Source organism: Arvicola amphibius, chromosome 15, assembly GCF_903992535.2.
Source record: "Arvicola amphibius chromosome 15, mArvAmp1.2, whole genome shotgun sequence".
NCBI lineage: Eukaryota > Metazoa > Chordata > Mammalia > Rodentia > Cricetidae > Arvicola > Arvicola amphibius.
In genome coordinates this window covers 24,076,518-24,094,466 of record NC_052061.1, presented here as the reverse complement: position 1 = coordinate 24,094,466, position 17,949 = coordinate 24,076,518, and the positions used below count along the sequence as shown (strand labels likewise).

General features: G+C 37.0%; 1 protein-coding gene across 1 annotated transcript in view; it reads left to right on the top strand.

Moving 5' to 3' along the window:
• Positions 1 to 17,949, top strand: part of Iqcm (IQ motif containing M) — a 398,452-nt gene that overhangs the window by 102,767 nt on the left and 277,736 nt on the right. Inside the window, exon 6 of the mRNA XM_042054197.1 lies at positions 8,797 to 8,912. Within this exon, the coding sequence (XP_041910131.1) occupies positions 8,797 to 8,912 (116 nt within the window). The remainder of the gene's footprint in view (positions 1 to 8,796; positions 8,913 to 17,949) is intronic.

Sequence of the window (17,949 nt, the reverse complement as noted above, 5' to 3'; positions counted from 1 at the left end):
TGTGTCTTACAAATGTACTCATTTATAATTTAATTTTTCTAAAATTCTTACTAGTTTTTATAGTCTTATTTTTTCTTTACTTATTGCTTTTTATAATGAGAATTCTAAACATTTTTCTCAAAGACTGACCCTGAGTCTACCAGAATATTTTTGGAGGAGGCTGCATTAAAAGTACTGACTGCTCTTCCATAACAACCAGATTCAATTCCCAGCACTCACACGGCAGCTCACAACCATCTATAACTCCAATCCTATGCGGTTTGATGTTTTTTTGTAGGGTTCAAACGTACCAGATGTGCTTATGTTGTATAGACATATATACAGGCAGAAAAATGATACAGATAAAATAATAAAATAAGATAAAATTTAAAAAACTAAAAATATTTTTCACATTCAAGTTCCTTTCCTGGAGTTTTAGACTTGAGACCATATTTGTCTCCTGTGGTTGCTGTAACAAACTATTGGACACTTATACACCATCCATCTATCTTAAACTCAGACAATAGTAGCACAACTTGCTGTGCTAGTTCTGTGCATAACTGTTTTCTGAATATAGTTCTACAGGCACAAAAAATGAAATGTTTCACCAGTGTTAGCATGTATGTAATTCTTGTTCCTTCTTGAGATTCACTGGTTTATGGCTGATACCTGCATTCCTGTGGCAAGCTCTGTCCACTCTCTCTGACCTACTTGTGGCTTCTAGCATTAGTCTGTTCCTCTTGTGCTCCAATATGTCCCGTGGCTTTGTGAAGACAGCTGCAATTGCATGTGAGGTCCACCACAATAACCTCAGTATCTTTCTGTCTCTGGATCCTAATATAACCACATTTGAGAAATCTCTTGTGACATAGAAGGGAACATTTACAGGGATCAGGATGTCAGCATCTTTGAAGCCATTGTTGAGTCAACCATTGATCTTTTTCTGTGTGTGAGTCAGGTAGGCATCAACTTCACATTCAGTTTCACACAGCATCTTGTCAGTTGTCAGCATTTGGGAATACGAATTAGCGTTACTCCAAGTGAGTGATTTCAGTACAGCATGCGGTGTTTTTCTCAGCTTTACTAGCTTACTTTGGGTGTGTCGGTTACCTGTGCTAGTTCTGTAGTTGATAGACTGCTGATGTCTTGTTCTCTACTGTCTCCAATAATCTTCAGATATCCACCTAGAACACGCAGGCTCTGCTAGGCTAAAATCTGCCACTCTGTTTCTTCATTCTTGATTATCATTACCTATTTAGGGCGTGAAAAATTATAATCCTCATGCATTGCTATCGTACCTGCCAGCTCCAGCCTCTGCATCGAGCTTTTCCCTTACACTTTCTTCTGGAGTCAGGGTTACTGTGTTAGAGTTGTGGATTCAAGTAGATTTTGATGGATGTGAGCAGAGAGAGGGGTTTCATTTTCTTTCTTCCTTTCTTATAGGGGGCATTAAACCTCTTCCCACCATTTTCCCCATTAAGAATGGAGAGTATACTAATGTGTATATGAATGACTTTCCTTGATTGAGAATGGAGATTATATTAATATGTACATGAATGACTCTCCTTGATTTATTTTCATTCATTATAATTAAAGGAAGAATTCTCTTCTGCCAATTGGAGGTGAATGACTGGATTCAATGCCACTGTTCTGCCCTGTGTTCTTTCACTCTCAGAAATAAGCTCCCATGTAATTTTCTAATTTGTGTTAGGCCTGTGCTTAGAACATAAGGGCCCAAAACATGGTGCCTTCAAGTGCTGAATATTTTTGGCTAAAGAGAGAGCTGAGGAGGCAGAAAGGTCTTTGTGACCCTCCTCTGGAATCCCTTTTATCACCAATGCAGGTTATAGAAGCTGCAATTTGTCTCTCCTGAAGCAAGCCATCAAAACATAGGAGAGTCACCCCTTTGGTCATCTGTCCCCTTTTATTCTGAGCCTACCCAGGACAGGTGCCATATTCAATCCTTGGAGACTAAGGACCAAGTTAAGAAGCAGGCTTCTCTAAGCCCTCTCCTAATCTGTGATCATCATTCTTCAATGTTTAATGCTAATTTTAAATAGTAAAATATTTAGAATATTACTATCCATGTATTAAACTTATGTTAATTAGATTTCTCATTGCTGTGCTAAAACATACTTGATTAGAGGCAGCCAAAAGAAGACAGGCTGATTTTGTCCTGTAGTGCAGAGATACAGACTGTATGATGGGGAAGGTGTGTCAGTGAGAGCAGCTTCAGTTTTGGTGGCAGGAGTGTGAGGCAACTGAACACATTGTTTTGCAAAGTCAGGGAGATGAATTCTGACACTTGGCTGATGTTTTCCTTATTCCTTTCTTATTCTGCCTGGGATCCCCGTTAATTGGCATGGCATCATCCACATCAGGTTGAATCTTTCCTCCTCAGTTAAACCATTGTGGAAGTGCTCTCGCAGACACAGAGGGGTGTCTCCTGGTAACAGCAGATCCTGGAGGCACTCTCAGACTCACGGAGACCGTGCCTCCTATGTAATACCATATCCAGTTAAGTTGAAAATCAAAACTAGCCATGATAAGATTTAAGTGTAAAATGGTTTTCTGAGAGTCTTAATGTTTGTGTCATGTAGACCTTTGATAAATGTACAGGATTTTCTCTTATTAATCAGTTTTACAGTTGTATTAATCATGAACTTTATAATGTTGAGGAAACTACTGTGCTTTTCTTCAACACATATATTTATTTTTCTTGAATTTATTTGAGAACAGTCATTTCAGACAAAGTAAAGGTAGTTTTGATAATATTAGAATATATACATTATTCATTTCATTTTACAAAGTAATATACATGAATCAATTTAAATGGATTTTTTAGTAATTTATTCTGAAATTCAACTAATACAACAGATAGAATTCGGCTACCCAAGAAACTTTTTTAGGTTTGATTATTCAAATGATTAAGATGCTATTTGTCAACTCTGGCTTACCATCCCTTTTAATTATATAGATAATCAAACCAAGAACTGCTAATTCTCTCTCCTAACTATTAATTGTTTGTAATTACCTACAGATTAAAACTGCAAGTGTAATTAACTCTAAGAATTAATTGTTACAAAGGGATTGATAGAAGGAAACAGAATGATCTTAGCATTAAAGAGGCTCTGGGGACCCAGGACAATAAACCCGTTTGGTTCTGTCATGTCCTAATAAAGATATATTGGTTTCTCATTGGGACATCCTCCTCTGTCAGGGGCAGCTGCATGGACTGTTAATTCAAAGCATTTAGTGTCTTGTTTGAGTGAAAGCTTCTATATGAGTTTGAGTTGTGGTTGCCTTTGCCAATATCCAGATGAACTGAACAAATCTATTGTTTGCAATGTAAGGGTGCTAGCTAATAATTTTCCATTGCTTTCTGCTTTCTCCTCTCATTCCCTCATGCCTTTGTAACAATCTCAGGTACACAGCTTATCTGTTTTCTGTGAATCACTGAGTAGCTTAAAATTCTAAAATAACTATGCTTATTAGGTTTTAGAAATATCTTGTGTAAATAATTGACTCATGTTAAATATATAAATTTAAATAAAAATGGAGAAATTAAATAAAAACTCCCACCTAGAAGATATTTAGAAACTATTGCCATTATAAATATCAAGATATTAGACACTGAGGAAAGATGATGTGGTAGGAACATTCTGTCCTGAGAAAAGATAGCACTTTAAAATTGCGTGTTAAAACATTTCCATTCTGTGGTGGGTTTGTATTGCATGGGAACTTACACTTGTATGATTTTGAGGTTGGCATGTCAAACTAGTGCCAAATTGTTGCTGGCATATAGGAAGAATGCAAAGCATCATTTATTGTGCCTCGATATGGAGATGTGCAGAAGACAGCAGAATCATGTGAGCTTGTGCTATGGTAACATCTCTTTAAAAAGAGAGCCTAAAATAAGAGTCAAGGAAAGCAAAATCAGGAAGATGTCAGTGTGAGTTCTTTAACACTTGTCTTTAATGTTCAGGAATTTCGGCTCTTTCTGAACTCCTTATGTTTTCTTTCTAAAATACTGTATTTACCAAGATGTTAAAATCCCCGAGTGCTTTGTTCTGTCTTGTTGGCTAATATCTGGGAGTACTGATAACATTTTAATTATTCTACATGTGAATGTGTGGCCTGTGGCTGTGGAGTATGTGTGTGTGCGCGCGCACACACACACACACACACACACACACACACACACACACACGCGTGCGCCTAGGTATCATGTCAGAAGACTGTTGACTCTGAGAAGACTGTCTGATAACTTAGTCTGATATGTGACTCTGCTTTTCTTTAAACTATAAGCTTATAACTTTGGACTGACTTTGTGGAATAAACTAGAATTTGTTGCTTGTCACCTTGTGTGCTGGCTTCTGAGGGGAAGTCATTAGCATACATCAGTGTGTGAATGATTGCCTTGAAGATTTTAGTAGAGCCTTTACTGCTTCTTGGAGTGGAAAAGTTATAGCTATATTTTCTAGTGTGGTACCTACATACTGGAAGAAATAATACATGGCCTTCTCAACTGCACGAGGCTGTCTGGTGGGTAAACAGGATAAAATATTTGAAAATGCTCTGAATTCTTCTTTATTAATAAGTTGTGTAGTGTTAGTAAACAGGATAAAATATTTGAAAATGCTCCGAATTCTTCTTTATTAATACATTGTGTAGTGTAGTGTTAGTTCCACATGCTGGTCAAGAATGTCGCCTAGTTTGTCCATATAGTTTAATTTTGTGAGACTAATTCTATATCCTTTTGAGTTTTCCTTTTATGTTTTCTTGTTTTAGGATGTAGTAATTGTATAGATCAATGGATTTCATTAAAACTTTAACACATAGGCACAACATACACACACACAGGCACCATACAGACACACACAGGCACCACACACACACACAGACACAGACACAGGCACCACACACACACACAGCCACAGACAAACACACACACACACACACACACACACACTCACACTCACGCACCACACACACACAGGCACCAAACACACACACAGGCTGGGTGGTAGTGGCACACTCTTTTGATCCCAGCACTTGGGAGGCAGAGGCAGGGGGATCTCTATGAGTTTGAGGCCAGCCTGATCTACAAGAGCTAGTTTTGGGACAGGGTCCAAAGCTACAGAGAAACCCTGTCTTGGGGAAAAAAAAGAGGTGGTTGTATAAGTATCTCTGTAGTAAGCTGATTTTGTTTCTTTTGGGAATATACCATAAGTATTTTAACTATATCATATAAAAATTCTATTTTAATTATGTGAGGAATATCCATAATGAGTTCCATTCTGACTGGGCTGTTCACTTTCCTGCCAGGAGTGGATTGTCCTCATCTGACCTGGCATCTTTAGCAACACTTCTTATTTTCGGTTTTCTTCATGATGGCCATTCTGATGGGAATGAGATGGGAAATCTATGTAGCTTGGATTTTCATATTTCTCAAGATTCTAGACATTTTTTATGTATCTATTGGCCTGTTGCTCTTCCTTTGAAGTGTCTTTTCAGATAATTTGTCCATTTATTGAATTTATTATTATTCCTTTGGTTCTTATTTTTTTTGCTTCTTTATACATTCTGATTATTAAATAAATAACTGTTAGATGAGTGTCCAGGAAAGATTTCTCTCCCATTCTGTCGACTTTCATTTAACTCTGTTGTTTCCTATACTGTACAGAAGCTTTTAAGTTTAATACAAACCCAATTGTCATTTGTTATTATTAGTTTCCTAGTTATTACTGTGTAGTGTTCAGAAAAATCCCGGCCTCTGCTGGTATCTTAAGGTGGTTCACAGCTTCTGACTTTACAATAAGGTCTTTGAAGTGATTTGTATGGGTGACATAGAAGTGTGCTTCCATTCTTCTGCAAGTGTGTACAGTTTTCCAAGTACCATTTGTCGAGGAGGCTTTTATCCAATGTATGTTTCTGGCACCTTTGTCAAGAATCAGATGGCTGTAGCTGTGAGCCGAGGCCAAATTTGACTTGCCAGTGTTTATATAGCTATTTTACTCACATTGCTAATGAGCCAGAAACATGGGCCCAATTCAAGTAAGATATTGTTCTGGCCCCAGAAAAGTTTGCGAATTGAAATCAGAGACTGGAAAAGAGGTCTGCAGTTCTTTGCAAAAGGGCTTCTTAAACTTTTTAACTTGTAACCTCCCTTTTGCGCAGAAAATTTCTATGTGCCCCAAAGTATAGAGATCTACAAAACAGTCATATAAATCAGCTGTTTACATATAAATCAAGAAAAAGTTTATTTTAAACACTGCTTTGGTATACGTATAACTTAATTAAAGAAGAAGGTAAATTTGCATAATAATGACATAAATGTGCTTGTTTACTTTATAAAAAGAATTAAATCTTGGCTGAATATATGAAACTATGACATAGACTATCTTCATCTCTTTTCAGAGTTTAGATATTTCTGTATCTAGCAATGCTGAAAATGTTGCATCTCATAAACGGTTTAATACAGAACTGCAGGATGCTTAGGGTCATGTCAGAAATTGTTGGCAATCTTCAATCTTTCCTATGCCTAAGCCAAAATTTGCTATATATATATATATATATATATATATATATATATATATATATATATATGTGTGTGTGTGTGTGTGTGTGTGTGTGTGTGTGTGTGTGTGTGTGTGTATATATATATCAGGAACGAACCTTCAGTAAAGGTGCACAGTACACAGTACAACATGGACATTGATTTCAAATTAATTTTAGGTTGTCACACATTCTAAACTTTTTACTGTCACCATTTTCTTTGCTGTCATGCAGATTCAAGTATTCAATCTCATGGGTTGCCTTGCATAATTTAAGAAGCTGGCCACTAGACATAGACAAACACTCATTGAAAGGGGGTGGAAGAGGAAATGTGGGATATTGCTTTGAATGAGTTAAGAAAGTTCCACAAGGAAGCAGGAGAGATGGCTCAGTGGTTAAGTGCACTGATTGTTCTTCCAGATCTGATTTGATTTCCAATACCCACATTATGGCTGCCAATCATCTGTAACTCCAGAGGTTCCTGGGAATCTGATACTCTTCTGGCACCCATGGGCTACAAATGCACATGATGCACAGGCATACAGAGACAGAAAACACCAATACAAATAAATACATAAATAAATATTCAAAGAAGAAAGGATGAGGACTTGCCAAGCCTCTGATATGTCCTGTGCAATCCTGCATCTTCCCAGGGTTTATAAAAGTCCCAATTAAAGTAAAAGGTACAAGACCTTGTCCTGGCCAACACCTTTTGTTCTTTCTTTTTTTTTTTTCATTTAAATGTACTTATTTGAATTATTTTTATTTTGCTTATAAATAGTTGATGGTTTCATTGTACACGACAAAATCTTTTCTGGTGATTTTAATTATTTTTGAATACTTATAGTTAAGAAGTTTCCTATTAATAAATCTTACTAGTACCCTGATTTTATTATGAACAGTTTAATTTGCATTTACTACTCAAAATTTTATATGCAGTACTTGTTCAGATATATTTACTAAAAATAACAAATTTTTCACTTTAATAGTAATATAATGCTTCATCCTCTTGAAATCATTAATTATTATCATTTTAGGCTTCTATTTTTGTCCACATATAACAATGTAATTTGATAATGATACACTAACACTATGTATTATCAAGAAAGCTCAGTCAAAGAGCTCATCACTATTTTATTTATTTATTTATTTATTTATTTTGCTCTATAACACCTTTTGTTCTTTCAATCTAACCATTTTCTCTAAGCTGCTCTTTAGTGAAATTTGCTTTCACTAAAAAATATCTTTGTTCATATTGAATCAGGAATAAAATATATGATTTATTGTCTTCCCTTTTTAAAGAGATTTTAAACTTTTTGATAGAGACCAGAGACTCTTTTTGACAAATAGGCTATCCTATTTTAAAAATGTGCATGTGTATTATGATATTTGCAACAGCATTTGCCCTTTTATGATTTAAATTTACATTTTTGCCTCCCTATAAGACATTCAGGCTTTGATTCTCTAAATAAACTGAAAAGTAACTAAATAAAACAATTATTTCTGAAGTCTCAAAATTCTTGTGTAATAATCATAGATGACTATTGAACTGACATTTTCAGAGGAGAATTTATGAGTAAATATTAAGAAAATTAGAAATCTGATACCATGTGGCTTATTTAAATGACAAGATTGAACTAATTATTTTCTTTTAAAAATAATAGGTAATTTTGAGAAACATTTCATCAGGTGGTTCTAAAATTTACCCAACATTTATTTAAAGACAAAATTGTGGCAGAAATCCCAAGGAAGAACTGAGAGCCTCCGCCGTCTGGCCATTTCCTCTCTCAGTAATATTCACCTTGGCACTAGCCACAGTTTCATTTACATTACAGTTTTAAGACTTAGTCCTTAATAAAACTTCTCTGGACTTTTTTTTCCTATTCTGCTTTCTTTTCCCTTTTCTTAGTCTATGTGCCATTCACAAATAGAATTTTGTTTTAAGTCTTCTTTTTAAAAATGAAGTCAGTGTTCTTGGGAGAAATAAGTGATGGAAATGAACCCACTAGCCTTCTGATGGGCACACTGCATGCAATAAAAACATGAAGCTGTACTGGAAGGAGCCAATTAATTCAAGTCTTTCTCTAGGCAGTGCCATCGCTTCTTCATCTCTCTCTGATGAGATGACAGGATGTGATTTTAACACAGAAAAGTGAGCCCATAAAAATGATTTGCTTTCCTCTTTGTATCATTAAGCAATATGATCAGTGTGTGCTCTCCTTAGACAAATATTACTTTAACCTCTATCCATATTTCTAGCAGACAGGATGATTTATGACTGGAGAAGCATTGCATCCATGAGGTCCTCCCGTTTGCCTTACGGGTCTGTTCAGAGCCTATCCGGATCATCAGGCATATTTAAGGATTATTGTATGGTAAGTGTTTTAAAGTATAGTTGTAGAGTTTGCTTGCTAATTGTTTTCCGAACAAAATATTGGGTGAATTTTGATTAAAAAAAAGAAATTTTACTGCGGACCTGTTTTATTCCTAAACTCTTCATTGAAGTTCATCATTTTAGCCAACTATGCAGGTTCATGCCTTGCACCTGTGAGGCTAAAACAGGGGAAAGGCCATGAATTTGAGGCCAGCCTAATTATCCAGTTTTGAGATACTATCTCAAAATCAAAAGCAACCTAACACATACACTCAAAAATCTTTTTCCCCCAGAAGTAAAGACTGAGCACTTTTATCATGTTTTGTGTAAAATTTACTAATCACCTTGACCCATAATATATGCATTATATTTTATTTGAAAAGCACTTAGACAAAGGGTCATCACATGGTTTGTTCTACATGTGATTGCAAAGCTACTGTTTTTAAAATTATATCAAGAAGTTAGAGACTGAAGATGATGACATCTGTTTGAAGTGTAATAATTGAAGGACTGAGAAAATACAAATGCGGTTTCATGACTCCCCACTTACGGCTTTTAGAATGAAGGCTCTAATTCAGAGCATGTGACTCTCCCATCTGACAGTCTGGGTCTTCACTTTGGGTTTTTCTACTAGAGCCAGTCTTTGGATGCTGTTCCTTGAAAACCACAGGAAATTCAAATTTGAACATCTTTAGCACCAACTATTTAAAAGAGATCACAGAATAAGAACCCCATGTCTCAAAGAGTCAGTATATTTATCTTATGCTTCTTACCGAATCTACTCTGTGTATGAACAGGCATGAACCATCTTTTATCCTTTGTCTTTTTATGTCAGTGGTTTATTTTTCTTGACTTTCCATCTGCTATCATAGAAAATATGACATTGAATGGTATGTTGATTAAACATCAAAAGTTAATTCTTCTCACAGTTCTGGGGCTTAGAAGTTGGCCATCAGGTGGCTGGCAGGCCTATTTCCTCTGAAGCTTCACTTTTGACTTGAAGGCAGCTGCCTTCTTCACATGTGTTGCCTGGTCTTGCCTCTGTTTACATGGATCCTAGTATCTCCCATCTTCTGATTTTATTTAACCTTAGTTAGCTTCTTAAGAGCTGTGTATTCAAAAACTGTCACACCAAGGCCTAAAACTCCAACATGTTTGAAGAACACAATACTCATAATTTTGTTAGACAAATGAAATGTATTTGAAATGTTTCCTTACGTTGAATAACTTTTTAACTTTATCTATCTGTCTGACTGTCTGTTGGTATGAGTACAGGGGCCATGGTTCACAGGTCAGAGGACAACCTAAAAGAGCTAGTTCTTTCCTATATTGTGTGGGTTCTGGGGTTTGAACTAAGTCATCAGACTCAGCAGAAAGCTCCTTTACCCATTCACCAGCTATAGTATTTTCTGTTTGTTTGCTTTTTAGAGACAGGGTTTCCCTCTGTAGCCTTGTTGCTCTGTAGCCAGGCTGGCCTTGAAGTCACTCTTTAGACGAGGCTGGCCTTGAACTCACAGGAGTCTACCTGCCTCTGCTTCTCCTAGGCTGGCCTTGAATTCACAGGGTCTGCCTGCCTCTGTCTCCCAAGTGCTGGGATTGAAGGTGTGTGTCACCATCCAGTTAGTCATAGTTCTTAACCTGTCATTTAAAAATGTTTCATTTCTATTTTTTCTGCTCTAGAATATATTCTTTTTTATTTTTTAAAGCAATCTTTTCTCATTTTACATACCAATCCCAGTTCCCAGTCCCTCTCCTCCTCCTGCTTCCCCTAACTTCTCCCCACCCCACCCCCATCCACTCCTCAGAGAAGGTGAGGCTTCCCATAGGGAGTCAACAAAGTCCAGCACATCACGTTGAGTCAGGAGCAAGGTTCTCCCACTATATTTGGGCTGAGCAAATTTATCTCTCCAATGAGAATAGGCTTCAAAAGTCCACTTCAATCAATAGGGATAAGTCAGTCCTGGTCCTACTGCCCGTGGTTCCACAGACTGCCCAAGCCACATAGCTGTCACCCAGAGAAGTGGAGGGAGAGGAGAACATGAGGGAACAGGATGGCTGAGATGGGGGAAGGACAGAGAAGGAGAGCAAGAAAAAAGATCTCATTTCTATATTTCTTACAACCACAACTTTAAAATGAAGTCATATTTATCTTATGGTGCTAATTATGTTGCTAATTTCTTTGGGTCCACTTTACTAAAACTAAATTTTTACAGCTCTGTTTTAGGTGTGGAAATTATATGAATGTTCTTTATGGACAATGTACGAATGCAGATATGGGAATTGCATAAGTACAATTTCCTAAAAAGGGTTAGCGTTCTTTGTTATATATTGTTTATGGAATATCTTCTTTGATTCACTACTATTACAGCTTAGTGAATGTCTCCTCAAGGCTCATGTGTTTGAACAGTGGATTCCTAGCTGGCCGCATTGTCTTTGTAGGTTGTCTGACATTCAGGAAGCAGAAACTGATTTCGGTTACAGTCCTGGTTCCTTGTGTTTCCTGACTTGGTGACATGATGTAACCAGTTGCCTTTTACTCCTGCTTTCCGAGGATGAGCCAATTCTGCCGCCAATTCTGCTGCCAATTCTGCCGTCAATTCTGCCGTCATACTATCTGTGACATGATAGACTTCTACTCTCTCAAACCCTGAACAAACAAATCCTGCCTCCCCTAAGCTGCGTCTACCTGGATTTGATCACAGTGATATGGAAAAATCAGTCCTGAAAAATCGAGTCACTGCTGTGACAAACCTGACCACGTGGTTGATGAGCCTTTGGGAGAGGTTGGCAGTGGGGCTGGGAAAGCATTTGGAAAGCAGGCTGGAGAAGTACTAGAGGCCTGTAAGTGGAGGCGGAGCTTAGTTAGTGGCCTTCCTGGTAGCAGTTCAAAAAAGCTGAACTGCTATCTGCTGTTACACATGTGGGTGTAATAATGTTTGTGTGCGGTCCCAAACAACAATGAGCATTCTACTTAGAACATGCACATTCTGACAATGCATCTGACTGCATTCTGCCCTTGAGTTGAAAAGCTGATGCTGAGTTAAAAAAAAATAACAAACTTATTTGTTTGGCAAAGAAAATTTCTAAGCACTGCAGTGTTCAAGTTGCACTGTGGTTGATTCTCAATGCTTTTAGCAGGTTTACAATGGAGAAGATCAGACAGTAGAGCAGAAAGCTGTGAAAAAAATGTCCAAGTTGATAAGGAAAAGTGTGAACTTACTGAAGTTGTAGACATGGTTGCTGTAGACAAATCAGCACCGTGAGAAATGCTTCAGTCCTTAATGTGCTTATGACATACATAATTATGAAGACCCAAGTTTGGACATTCAACACCCATATAAAGGCCAGACATGCTGGTGTGTATCTGTAACCCCAGCACTGGAGGGTGAGGGACAGGGAAGTGGAGTCTGGTGGTTAGCTACTCTAGCAAGTCAGTGAACTCTGAGTTCATTGAGAGACTTTTGTCTCAAAAATAGTGACTGAGGAAGACACCCACAACCTGTATCCTCCACACACATGTGTATACACATGTACCTGTAAGCACATGTGTACACAGGAACACATGCACACACATCCCCCTTAATACACAGAGTACTTTCCTATCCTACATAACACTAACATTCCACCTACAGATAAAAGAACAAGTTCTAAGTTTATTTCTTGTATTAAGTAATTAAAATCATTACAAAATTGTCTTATTTAATTAAAAAATGTACATCTTACAATTCCCCGTTTTAACTATTCTTCAGACTTGGACTGTACACGATCACACCCACACTTCTGTGTTACTGCTACTACTGTCCATCTTCAGAACACTTCGGTTATCTCAAACTGTGTAACTCTATCCCTGTTCAAAGCTAATTCTCCATAGCTCCTTTTCTGAGCTTCCAGATGCCAGCACTTTGCTTGCTGCCTCTGACTTTGATCACCATAGATAACTCAATCTCATAGTACTTTTTATTCTTTAGTGACTGGTTTATTTCACCTAGCATAGTATCTTAAAAGATCATTCTGGATTGTATCGTGTGTTAGAATGTACTTTCTTTATTAGGCTGAAAATATCCCCTGTCAGCATGGGCATCCATCAAATGACGCTTGAGGGCCTTCAACCCTTTGAATACTCTGAATAATGTCACTGTGAACATAAGGGTTCACATATTGCTTAATCTCTGCTTTGATTCCTCTGGACTACATGCCCAGGATGGAGACTGCGGAGTCGCATTGTGTTTTTACATTCCATTGATTGAGGAATCATCTTGTTTTTCTAGAATAGTTGTAACACCTTAGGTCCCTCTAGTAATGTCTAAGGATTTCAGCTTCTATACAGTCTTAGCACACTTCCTCTATCTTCTGTGTTTTACATCACAATGGTGTTAAGTAGTAAACCATATTGACGTCAAATTGTTTTGAATTGAAAATTCAAAAGAGAACTGGAAAAACAGTTTTAAGGTGGCTGCATTGTTAAAGTTGAATAGAGACAAGGACATTAAAACTCAGCTTTTCATTTTGTTGTGGGGAGAAGTGAATATAACATATTTTGCTTTGAAATAGTCTGTAGAAATATTTCAATCCCTTGGCATTCCAAACTTAAAATAACCATCCACAAATATGCTGGGTCAAATATCTGTAGTCCTGGAGTATAGGTGATACATGGGCTGCAGAGTGGGTGTACCAGCTGCTAATTGACTGCTTTATTAACTTTACTTGGCTTAAGAAAGTCACCGCTGATGCTCTTCCTTTAGGTTATGAGAACACTATGCCTTTTAAAGGTGAAATGTTTCTATGAAACATAGTTTGTAATTTAATAATTAGAAGTATTTAATTTTGTAATTTAATAATTAGAAGTATTTAATTGTAACTTAATAATTCAAAAATGGTGTACATCATTTGTACTTGATGGCTTACTATATTAGCAGTGTAGTAGAATATACAATTATTTTAAACAATGACATATGGATTCCTAAAACTTCTTTGTAAAGTGTAAATAAGACCCTGTATCCTAGAGGAATGTCTACTTGGGTTATATCTTATAGCCTCTGAAAAATAGAGATAATTATAGCCTTCATTATCTTGAAAGGTAATATTATCTAAGGTAAGTGAAACCTGTGGATATAATGCCTCATTCAAACATAAAAATGTAAAATTATTTTATAATCAGATGTTCAAGACCATGTTTCCAATCCCCCCTTCAGTTTCATCTTATAACTCTGAGAATACATGGAGTAGTCTTACAGAGTATCGGCTTGAGTTCCATGGTTACAATAGACAAAGCAAAGCAAACTTTTGGTGCTAATCAGCATCCAGAGATGTGATGTTATGTATCTATAGCACTGTTTCTATTTTATGAGTGTTTGCCTATATGTATATACATACCACTTGAGTGGTCAATGGTACTATAAAGTCTAGAAGAGAACTGTGTGTCCCCCAAAACTGGAGTTACATGTTGTTGTGAGCTGCCATGTGGGTGATGAAAATTGAAATAGATTCCTCTGCAATTGCAGCATATGCTCTAATCACTAAGGCATCTCTCCATCTCCAAACTTTTCCTTCACGATGGTAAGAATTAAAACAAAAGCTGATCATGAGAAACAGAAGACAGTGAGGGAACATGCCTTTCAGTCCCGCAAGACTCTCCTTGGTTGATTTGCTGATTTTGCAGTTGCAATAAATAGCTCTAGGATTAAGAAAGCTTTCCATGAAAGGAATTGTTTTATGTTGTGATCTCTTAGAATGATGGAACAGGAATGACCCTTTTGTATGTGCCTTTAAAGAAAGGGGTCATGAATGAAGACAAGATGTATACATGGCCATTATAGAGTAAAAGGCCCTCCAGCAACTCCATGTCCTAGGGACGGGAAGAAACCCATTGTTAAAAAAAAATCCCTGACATTAACTTGGAAGGAGAGGATTAGAAGAAAATGGAACTTGATCTTATAATTGGTTGCATTAGAATTACTTACTATTAATATTTTAATGCATGTATACATGTATACATGGTATGTGTGGAGGCCAGAGATAAACACTGTATTCTAGATGTCACCATTTTGAATAAATTATCTAGACAGTAAGCCCAGGGATCCTCCTGGCTCTGCCTCCTCAGCACTGAGATTACATGGTACCACATCCATATTTTACACAAATGCCAAGGACTGAATCAGGTCTTCATTATTGCACAGCAAACATTTTACCCACTGAGCCATCTTCCCAACCCTCTGTTTTCTATCTTAAGAAGGAATGCTGTACCTTCTAGACTTGTATTTTCAGCCATCCATTCAGCCTCCCTAGGTGAGACAATGTGGGAGAGGAGAAACTGGCATGGGAAGTCCTTGTGTATATGTATTCCTTCTGTTGGTTAGTGAATAAAGAAGCTGCTTTTGGCCAATGACTTAAAAAAATATAGCCAGGCTGCAAAAGATATATAGAGTCAGGGCAGTCAGGAAATGAACTAGCAGCCTCTGCCAACAATTGGCATGCCGACATGTACATCTAAATTCACATAAAACCTAAGAGAGCTTGGAAAGAAATTCTAGGCACACACACAAAAAAGTTTAGCCTCATTTTTTTTTTCTTTGGATGGACTCTGTCTGCTGGCAGGGAGCAGGGATATTGTGGCTCCTTTAAGAGTGGTCTTACTGATTCAGTGGTAACAAAAAAAGCAAGAACAAACCAAAAAAATGTGTTGCTTCAAAATGGCGATTTCCTGGTCCATGCTGCCAACACAAACTCTGGCTCTTTCAGGAGGCCAAGCATTTGAATGGATTTGTAGGTTGTATGCTACAAGTTACTTGGTGGCAGCACGGGTCACCTGGTTACCAAGTTGAGGTGGTGAGTATGGCTCCCACCCAGCAATCTCAGAGTCAGTGAATGGACCTCCACCATGTTGAGCTGGGCAGAGCCCACAGGTAGGACGGTGGAGTTGGTCCTAGCCATACCCGCTTAGCATTTTTAAAAAAGGTGCTTCTGGTCAGAAAATAATTACAGATATGCATGCAATACAAGAAAATCCAGATGGAAAAGACCTCTAAATTGGTCACAGTGTTTGATAAATGTACATAGGCTTGGAAGAGAGAAGAAAAAGAATATAGACAGTTATTTAAAAAAAGTAAATGGTTTTAAAAAGTAAAACAAAGTCTTTAAAAAGAGTACAGATAGTCATAGATTAAAATAATTAAAAAAATAAGCCATGTAAGATGGAATATACACAGAGAGTTTGGATTATGTATATCATTGTGTTTCCTTTGAATTTTTTGACTGGAAAGGAGCTAAATACAGAGAAACATTTCTGCTGAGCTAAACCAACATATGTGTTTTAAAGGTTTGGGTTTAAGGATACGTTGCTTTGGAAAAAGAGGTTCTACTTTTGTTTCCACAAATGATGAAAACCTGTGGATTCCTTCCAGACTAATGTGGTTTGATGGATCAAGTTCCCCAAAATGTCACCATGAACACCCCTACAATTACTTCGTTCATCCAAAAAAAAGCAGGAAGCAGTTTGGAGAGAACTACACCCAAATTCCCAAATATTGTTTTAAATATTTGCTTATATTTAAAGAGGGGGTATGCTATAAAGATGAATACTTTGCATTGGTATAGATCTTGGTTTATTGATACAAATTTAAGGTTAATTTTGTTATATATTAAGGTATTGTGTTTGTACCGCTCATTTAAAAATGTACTGTATAATTAAAAATACAGCCTAGTAGATAGTTATCTATAATAATCAAGCTTGTAGTCATGTTAGTTAGGTTTTCTAGATAAAAAGGTGTAGTAATGAGGTTGCTAGTTAGTTCCTAGCCACTTAACCTCAAAATAATTACCCAGAAACTATATTATTTAAATCACAGTTTGGCCTATTAGCATTAGCTTCTTTTTGGCTAACTCTTACATCTTAATTTAACCCATCTTCATTAATCTGTGCATCACCACGAGGCTGTGGCCTACCAGCAAAGTTTCAGCATGTCTGTCTCCAGTGGCGGCTCCATGGCTTTCTCTGACTCTGCCCTTCTTTCTCCTAGTATTCAGTTTAGTTTTCCCCACCTCGCTCTATTCCCCTATAGCTTGCTATAGGCCCAAAGCAGTTCCTTTATTAACCAATGATATTCCCAGCATACAGAGGGAAATCCCACCTCACCTCCCCTTTTCTGTTAAAATAAAAAAGAAAGCTTTATCTTTAACATAATAAAATTACATATAACAAAACAGTTATCAAGCAATAATTAGAGTTACAATATATATATTTTATCATGACTAAGGAAAACTATAATTATAACTACAGATTCTTCAACTTCATCAAAGACTCTAGAAAAATATAATATTACCTAAGTAAATAGGAAGTACATTATAAGCAACTTCCAAAACTCTAGAAATGACAAAGACATCTCACTGCCTGGATAGTTACCCGAAGTTCTTCTATACCATTGGAGCATCCATCTTCAGCCTACAGGCCCATAGTATTCAGCAGACTTTTTAATGAAGCAGGAAATTTCAAAGACTGTTCTGCCTATATTGTCAGCTTGTCAGTCATTTCCTTCTTTGTCCTGCAGAATATCTAGCAGACTCTTTCATGAAGCAGGGACCCCGAAGGATCATCTCACCTTTAGGCAAGTTCAGCAGTCATTTCTCTTCAGGTCCTGCATGTCCAGTTCATCAAGCAGTCCAGGCAAGAGCAGTTTCTTGCCGAAATTGATAACCAACTCCATAAGCAGCCTCTCGATGCCCATCTTCCTCTTAAAGTAATTGGTGCTGCCAGGAGCAGATGTATCTCATTCTCACGAAAAGTCCTAAATTCTTAAAATACCTCAAATGCCATATTCCGTAGTCTTTGAAAGATTTGAAGAATCCCTATCTAACTGAAATATAGCTCTGTACATCTAGAAAAATCTAACATGACTACAAGCTTGACTATTATAGATGACTATTTACCTATATTTCTCAATTATATATACATTTTTAAATGAGCTACCTAATCATAACACCTTAATCAAGAGGAGTAATATATATAGACACTATAACAAAATTGACCTTAAATTTGTATCAAT